Source organism: Bidens hawaiensis, unplaced genomic scaffold, assembly GCF_021521415.1.
Source record: "Bidens hawaiensis isolate Kalapana, Puna unplaced genomic scaffold, B.hawaiensis_p1.1 tig00020228_1, whole genome shotgun sequence".
In the NCBI taxonomy this organism is placed as follows: domain Eukaryota; kingdom Viridiplantae; phylum Streptophyta; class Magnoliopsida; order Asterales; family Asteraceae; genus Bidens; species Bidens hawaiensis.
The window spans coordinates 150,780-159,648 of record NW_027493078.1 but is presented as its reverse complement, the minus strand read 5'-3'; the positions used below and the strand labels follow the sequence as shown (position 1 = coordinate 159,648).

Below are 8,869 nucleotides of genomic sequence, written 5' to 3'. Positions count from 1 at the left end.
TTAACTACGTTTATGTCAAATTTTGTTACAGGTCAAAAATGAAAACTTTGAGTATTTTTAAAAGTTTGAGAATGCAAAATAGATTTATCGTCAAATTTGTTATGGGTTCAAAATGTTTACTTTAAAATGTCAAAAGTATGGCAAATTGACTATTTTTCCCTCAACTATTAAAACTTAAGAAAAGATTGCGAACATTTTCGACATGCCACCCCATGCCTATCAATGTTTTTAACTTTTATCAAATTTCAAATATTTATGTCAACATAAATTTTTCCTTCAATGGTGATCAGAACGTTGTATGTGAAGCATGTCATGGGAACGTTGTATGTGATCAAAACTCGTTCATTTCAAGGATCCATTATTGAATGTCATATACTCGCCTAATCTCTCATCATTACTTTGTGCGCCAAAACAAAATGATGGGAGCAGGTATCAAACCTAAGTTATATGAAATGGAATATCAAGTCTCTCTTTTACCACTCTATTTTCAACTCATTGACAAATATGTATTATTATTAATATAAAAAAATTATTGTCGCTTTAAATGAAAGTATCAAGTGTTGTACTATATGAATAAAGCTTATGTAACTCTTGAAATCCAAAAAAGTTTAACATGTCATTCTGTATAATAATACAGCATAGATATAGATTTTTATAGGAAAATTTTAAAATATAAAGGGAGACAAACTAAGAAGTGTGAGAAAGATTTGTGTCCTAAAAAACCCTTAAGAAAATTTAAGAAAAATAATAAAAACAATCGTAACTCAAAATATAAATAAAAAAATGAATAAAGTAAAAAGACTAAAATATTTACCACGTCTTTCTCGTTAAAAAAAACAAAAAAACAAAAAAGACACAATGTCGTGAAAAAAGAAACAATGACGAAAATAAACAAAAAACACAATGATAAATAAAAAAAACACAATAGATCGCAAAATATAACACAATGCCGATCAAATATAATACAATGTTGACTAAAATATCACAATATCAATAAAAAATACACAGTCAATGAAAAAAATAAACAAATTCACAATGATAAATAAAAAGACATAATAATTTTTTTCTCAACATTGTTTTTTTTCGAGAACGAAGAAAACGAGGAAAACATTTGTTTTTTTTTTTTAAATTTGAGTTTTGATTTTATGTTTATTATATCTTTCAGATTTTTCTTGTCACAAGTTCTTATCATCCTATTTATTTTTGTCATATTTTTTAAAATAACTTGACCCATATAATAATTAAAAAGCAATTATACAGTTTAGCTTTTAAAAGTTCGTTCACAAGTTACAAATATTTATGTCTGACCCCTCAAATATAACTAAAAGACATCTATAGTTTAGTTCTTTAGAATTTTGCCATACAAATTTCAAGCATTTGTATTTTGACCCTTAACTTTCGTTTATTTTAACTTTTATCACAGTACATTAGCTTATAATTTGGCTAGCAAACATTTTGTCAAAAGACTTTTAAAAGACTTTTAGTCTTTTAACTTTGCCAACAAATATTTTAAAATTCACAATAAAACTTTTAGACTTTCAACATTAGCCACAAACCTTTTACCATAACGAATCAAATGATACCGAATGAATTCCCACCGCAACACGCAATAGCTATCAAACATGTACGCATTAAAAAACTCCACGACAACGTGCTGGTGAAAATAGTTGTTTGTTTTACATATGAAAGTTTTGGACTAACATTAGCCTCCAACCTTTGCTTTATATTTAAAGAGTAGCAGTAGTGGCGGAGGTGGCGACAGCAAAAAACAACAGCAGCTGCTACTTCTCTGAAAATAGCAGCAACAACAATAATAATAATAATAATAATAATAATAACAACAACCTATCACTAACTTCATCCTCACTAGTGTTAAAATTTAAAATGCTTAGGGTTAGGGTATGATAGTCATCTAGTTTTTGTTTTTAACATATTTTTAACGCATGTTACTAAAGTGGCCGCCTTTTTAGTTACCCTCAAGCAAACAACGTGCATCAAAGGTGTATTTTCACAAATCCAAGAATCAAACAATCTTAACATGGATATAGCGAATGCGATTGAGACAGACCATAAATATTGATCGTGGTACATGATTTCATATTACTTTCTTTTCTTTTTTCCAGGTTATCTCACATACTACTTAACAATATTAGTTTTTTTAAAGATCTATTTGTTTTTCTTCATATTCTGTCTCATGTAAGACTCAAATCCCACTAACTTTAGCCTTTGCTGGGTAACAATAACAATTTTACCACCATATTATAAGGGATGGGGCACTTGACACTATTGATTATTTTTTTGAGACTTTTATTTAAAACATAACTTTTTATCTTTAAACTTTTTTAATATATAACTTTTTTTTATAATTTTAAACATGCCACCTGGATAGTTTTTTGTTTTCAATCTACATTTAAATATAAAATTTTAAGAAAAACTAAGCCGTATCAAGATAATATTTCATTTTTGTCCACAAGGACCACAATGATATGTTTTTTTATTGATGTAAAAGAAATATTCATAAGAAAATGAAAGGTATCTATATGAAAAGAAAAAAACCAAAACTTCTTTTTATAGATGGTAATATGGTATCACTGTAGATAAAAAAACAGAGAACTTCTATTGCCTCCTTGTGGTACTCGGGCGGGCACACTTGTACCCCTAAAAGTCAACATGACATAAATGAGTCCATGTTGTTTCTCGGCGTGTCTTTTTAAGTCCCTCCGTCTAACGTCCGTCACTAGGTTAAGTGAAATAACTATCATGCTCTTTCAGAAAATCATATTGTAATTTTGAAAAATTCATATTGTGTCCCTTCATCTTCGTCGCCTCCTCCTCCAATAACAAAGTCTTATCATAAACATCAAAGTGTGAATGATTTCACATAACTCATATGTTGGCTACAATTAAAAAAAAAACCTAAAGCATCTACATAATTCAATAGGAAAAAGCCAAGGACTTCAAAACATTATTGAATCTTTGTCCTTTAATTTGGCAGGAGGCTCAACATATCAGACTGATGATATGTTACTTTAGTTCAACACTTCAACGTAAAACGAACTTTATGAAAATCATTCACGAGCAATCCAAAAGTGACAGATAATGATCACCGTAAACATAATAACAGATTAATTGAAACTCTCGAAATCAAGCTGGATTAAAAACGAATCATCATCTTCTTCTTCAACAGCTTTCAGTTTGTTAATTGAGGGTGTTAAAGGTGAATATGGGGTTAGGATTTTGAGTCGCTTGAACGGGGTCGTATTGGGTAGACCCGGACCAGAACCGATTTTAAACCAGAACCAGATTGTATGATTTCACATACCCGGAAACAGATTGTATGATTTCTCAAACTCGGAATCGGACCTATTAGAAATGGGTCTATCCGGGTAATAAATCGGTATTGCGGTATGGGTTGGCAGGTTTCACGGGTTCGTCAACAGGTTCAATATGAAGCAACTTTCACAGTATACCCTACAAATCCATCATTCATCAATACAAATACACATAACCTGCTACACATGGCACACTCCCAATCCATACAAACACTAATATGTAGACACGTGTCAGTACTTGTACGTAATATGTAGTATGCATCAATGACCACGTGCACAGCAATTAATCTAGAGCCCTACTGTTATGAGTTACGACAGAATCATCATTTGATTTAACAGGGTTTGAATTTTTCTTTACGTCATTTGGATCCCTAACGAACCACCGACTCTTCCGATCAATTTCATTTCATTCTTAAGAGAAAACCCTCTAAATATGAGAAAACTTCTTGATTCAACCTCAAATCTCTCTCTCTCTCTCTCTCCAATGAGACTTGACCCTAATACCTTTTCATCATTAAAGGGGTGTTTGGGATACTTTATTTTGGTCTCCTTATGACTTATGGTTATAAGTTAAAAAATTGTAACTTATCCAGCTTCCTCACTCACATCATAAGCACACCCGAACATCAATTAACTTTTCAAAAGGTTAAAAAGTCACGAGGAGGCCAAAATAAGGGATCCCAAACACCCCTAAGTTGAAGTCTTTGGATGCATCACATCAACGACTTAAGCTAAGGATAATTGCATTTAACCAGGTTTAGAAGAGAAAAAAAAAGAATTTTTATTATCTAAGAACTTTTGTAATTCGTCATCTTAAGAAAAATCTCATTCACTCAATGATCATATACCAACATTTAATTTTCACTCGTTTCGTTCATAAAATAAATACGTTTTCTTATTCCGCTCAGGCAACTTCCATCAAAGGAGGGATATTCGGTCGATCAGGTAAGATGCTTTAAAGAGAATTGAAAAAAAGCAATTAATTAGGTCAATCAAGATTCGGTCTTCTAGAGATGTAAACCATATCAAATACAATTTTTGAATAAATATATATAGACTAATGGCTAGAGGTAGAGATGAGTGTATGTGTACCAGTACTGAAAATACTAGTACTGATTTTTTGAAATTCTTGGTACTGGTACTGAAATGCTCGATTCTGTAATGATACAGTAACAGTATTGAAAGCAAAATTCAGAAAATATCGGTACTGAACACTCAAAACTTGGTACCGAATTAATAAGTACCACACCGGTACCATTCCCGTTTTTCTCATCCCTAGCTAGAGGTGCATATAAAAAACACGAACCCAGAACGGTCAAATACCTGGAATATTGTATTTTTATAACCGATTTTTTAGTACCTGAACCCGAACTGGATACGAATATGATATGCATTTCAATACTAAACTCATACCCGGAACCAGGCCAGATCTTTACCCAATCATACCCGGAACCCGAAACCATTCCATACTCGGAATAGGGTTTTTTAATATACAAAACCGGGTTTTTTCAAATAACCGACCTATACCTGAAAATTACCTGAAAAATACATGAAGAATACTTCAAAAAATGCAACCCTTCGGAAATAAAAAACCCCTATTAGTACCCGAAAAATATCTGCAAATAGGGTTTCTCTATACCCAAAAATAGGGTGTTAACATACCCAGTTCTATACCCTAAAAAAGCTGAGTTGTGCACATCAACTAATAACGACTCCCACTACAAGGGGGCCGTGAAAAGTAGAATGGTCCATTTTTCAATTAAGTAATCTATTTTGTCACATGTCAATTTTTTTAAGAATCAAAGACTTTCTAATAACCCATTGATCACATTTTAACTTTAAACTAGTTTGATATTATATACATCTATATAAATCTTATCAAGTAAACATGTAATTTTATCTTATTCAAAAATAAATTATTAAAAATACCAAATTTCATAAAAAAAAATTATATTTGTAGGATGTAATATTGACGTACTTCCATATTTATAATCTCTTTTGATTTCATATTTTTTAACCATGGGTCCAAATTTATATTGCATTCTTATAGCATTCATAATTCGTTCATCAAATTTAGTGAGTGAGGTTTTTATAATATAGAGAGTGGTTTGGAGGTGTTATGAGTGAAGGAGATAGAAAATGCAGTGATTTTTCTGTATATTTGAAAAGTTTCTGTAGCACCCAATAAATTTTAATTATTTTGAAAGTGGTTGTGAATGAATGAGAGAGAAAATGTAATGATAATGGTATAATAAAATATTATTTAATTGAGAATGAGAAAGAAAATGCAATGTGTTTCAATGTAATTTTAGATATAAAGATAAGGAAAGGGATGCGAATACTCTTAAAAATCGAAAGATCAATATTATCAAAACTATGAAATAAAATAGTTATTTATAGTTTTCTTCAACTTTTGAGCATAACAAAAATTGATCATAAGTGATAATCGTTCAATAAACATTTGGTTTGGTTGGTTTAGTGCTGGGAGTGGAAATTTGGTTTGGTTTAATTGCGTGGGAGAAAAAGAGAGAAATTAGTTTTTAAATGATAGTTTGATTGGTTTCAAGAATTAAATCCATATCAAGAATACAAAACAAATAAAGAAACACACTTTATTATAACTAGAAAAATAACTCAAACTCAATTAAATTAACTATCTTAATCAAACCCTACTTGGTAATGACATATTCATAGGGTAACCCAAAGTAAACAAGATAACTATTAAACCCTAATTATCACTTAACGGATAAACTAACCCATCTTTAATAATCGAGATAAGACCCTCATGTGCTCACTAAGGAATTATACGGCCTTCATTGGTTGAGCCGGGAATGAGAGTAGTCTCATACCAATTCAATTGAACGAATTAAATTAGGTGGGAATCATGTGTATATCTATGATTTATTTGAGAATATTCTCAAAGAAACTGTGCGTAGCAATAAAAGTGAAAACGTCATTACTCGTTAATTATAAATTATCATTATAGATTATAATTGTCACTGCTGGCTTTGAAGAGGGGTTGGGGGGGGGGGGGGGGGGCTCTCTCAGCTTGATCACCTCAGTGGGCTCGATACACACACACACACAGGGAGATTTCTTTTGAGAACCACTTTGAGTTTTAAGAACTCGAAAGAACTCAACGTAACATTTTTTTTGAATTTTTTTACACATACGTAATATATATAGGTTACATGTACGTAAAAAAATAAAAAAATTTTTAACGCACCGAGTCGACTTTTTACACAGGTGTAATGGATGTTTAAATTAGTGTAATCACTATAATTCTTTATTCTCTTTCATACTTTAATTTTTTAATCGCATTTAATCTCAACCAAATAATCTAATCTATTTAATTAGATGTGTGATCAAGAATGAAGTTCTTAAGTTCTTAAAACTCAATAAGGTTCTCAAATTATCCCTCCACTATATATATATATATATATATGTATGTATGTATGTATGTATGTATGTATGTATGGGAAATGTAGAATGAAAACCCATTTGAGTTGTGAAAACCCTATGTAACATCGGTTTTTTTTTTGCACACGTAATATATGTTGTAACATTTAATACAAAGCATCGAAAAATAAAAATAAATTATTTTGCTATTTTTTAACATTTTTTTACTAATTTTTATATATGTTTTCAGGAGAGAGAAAAAATTATATTTATGTTTACATTTTTTATTAACTTTAATCGTGGATCATAAGATTCAAACTTTAATTAAAAGCATGTGGTTAAGAATGAGTTTCTTGAGTTTTCACAACTCAAGTGGGTTTTTATTTTAACATAACCCTATATATATGTGTGTGTGTGTGTGCGCGCGCGCGCGCGCGCGAGTGTGTGAAAATGTATTCTTAATGTTTAAACACCAATTACCCAATTTTCATTAAACTCGTTTTTTTAACACAAAACTTGAACGTACAACTCAAATTATTACTAAATAAGCCATTTAAAAATTTAATTATTTAAACTTATTAAAAAAACCTTTTTTGCTTATGGCCTGAATTTTTTCTCGCATTTGGCCTAAAATTTTAATGATTCTTAACGACAGTCCTGAAATATAATTGTCTATTAAGTCATAGATTTTGATAATTAAATTAAGTGGCTTGGAGTAAACATTTTTACTTATCGTTTTCTTTTAATTAAATATAGTTGTTTTCCAATTTTATCTTGTTATTCTATAAATACCAATGACTGCCTCTATCACCTTACTCAAAAATCTAGCACACACAGAAACTAGATCCAATAACAACAATGGCTTCATTCCCGACCGCGGTGATTCTCCTCTCACTTTTGTTCTCCGGATTGTTAGAGGCCAGTGGTGAACTAGGAGCAGTTAAACCAGTGTCAACTGAAAGTGGGTTTGATTACTTCCTGCTTGCTCTCCAATGGCCTGCAACTTTCTGCGCAACCCATTCAAAGACATGTTGTTGTGAAAATGGTTGTTGCCCAGGGTAATTAACACACACACACACACACACACACACATATATATATATTGGTTCTTTCATCTTAACTCATTTAAGCTGACATATATTTTTATTCATTTTCAAAAGTTGCACTATGAAACACTCATTATTTTTATGTTTTCTAGAGCAAAATATCCACCAGGATTCACAATCCGTAAGTTTTCTATACAAACTTCCCATACTCTTGTAGATAAAGATTGCCTGGGTAACCTCTATGTCGTGCTGCAGATGGACTATGGCCAATTAACTACGATGGAACATATCCATCGTGTTGTTCAAATAATGCTTTTGATAAGACTGAGGTACGCAGTTTATTATTTTGATACAATATTTGTATCATTTGGGTTAGAGGAAATGTTTGTTTTCATCTTAGCTAGCTACCTTCTTCAGACACTACCAATATCGTAACAATATCTATAATTGAAATTTACTAAATACGTTTGCCTGTAGGCTTTAATATTTTCAAGGTTTCGGTCTGTTATCATCCATCAACCTCTTTTCACGTAATTAATCAGTGCTATTATATTGCTATTCCCATGTAGATTTCACCATTGGCTGATGCTTTGACATCGTATTGGCCTACACTAAATTGCAAGCAAGTATCATCATGCGAAGGCATCAGGAGGCCGTTTTGGGCTGATCAGGTGGATATATTTTAGCTATTTATGATTTTGTTTAATTTTTTCCAACTTATCATACCTAAAATTAGAAACTAACTATCCCTTTATTTTCTCAAGCTCGATCGGGTCGTGTCGTGTTTGGTTATCAGTGGGGTAAGTATTTGATTCTATAAATATTATTGCTTTGCCGAAGGAGTACTTCGAAAAATAACCTTTACTGTTTCACCTTATTTGCAGAGAAATATGGTACATGTACCGATCCAGTAACAGGAGATGAATATGAGTATTTCCTGACAACCATTAATGTGTATCTCAAGTATAATGTCACGGTAAGGTTTCATTAACTGTTTTTTTACCATTTAATTAGTAATAAATTATAATTGTATAATGTGCACCAGTATGCTCTTTCCAAAGCTGGATATGTACCTTCAAATTTAGTTAATTA

At 31.2% G+C, this 8,869-nt stretch overlaps 1 protein-coding gene across 1 annotated transcript; it reads left to right on the top strand.

Annotated features, from left to right (window-relative positions):
- Positions 1 to 7,557: 7,557 nt before the first annotated feature.
- On the top strand, positions 7,558 to 8,463 carry LOC143560161 (ribonuclease 2-like). The gene is made up of 4 exons (XM_077048528.1): positions 7,558 to 7,789; positions 7,930 to 7,958; positions 8,033 to 8,106; positions 8,347 to 8,463. The coding sequence occupies exons 1-4, from the start codon at positions 7,590 to 7,592 to the stop codon at positions 8,461 to 8,463; spliced, it is 420 nt and encodes a 139-aa protein (XP_076904643.1). The 5' UTR covers positions 7,558 to 7,589.
- Positions 8,464 to 8,869: the final 406 nt, after the last annotated feature.

What these genes read in the sequence shown, in the direction of transcription:
- LOC143560161 (XM_077048528.1), top strand. Translation starts at nt 7,590, where the DNA reads ATGGCTTCATTCCCGACCGCGGTGATTCTCCTCTCACTTTTGTTCTCC. An exon ending in GAAAATGGTTGTTGCCCAGG is followed by an intron (nt 7,790 to 7,929) that starts GTAATTAACACA and finishes TATGTTTTCTAG; the next exon opens with AGCAAAATATCCACCAGGAT. An exon ending in ATGCTTTTGATAAGACTGAG is followed by an intron (nt 8,107 to 8,346) that starts GTACGCAGTTTA and finishes ATTCCCATGTAG; the next exon opens with ATTTCACCATTGGCTGATGC.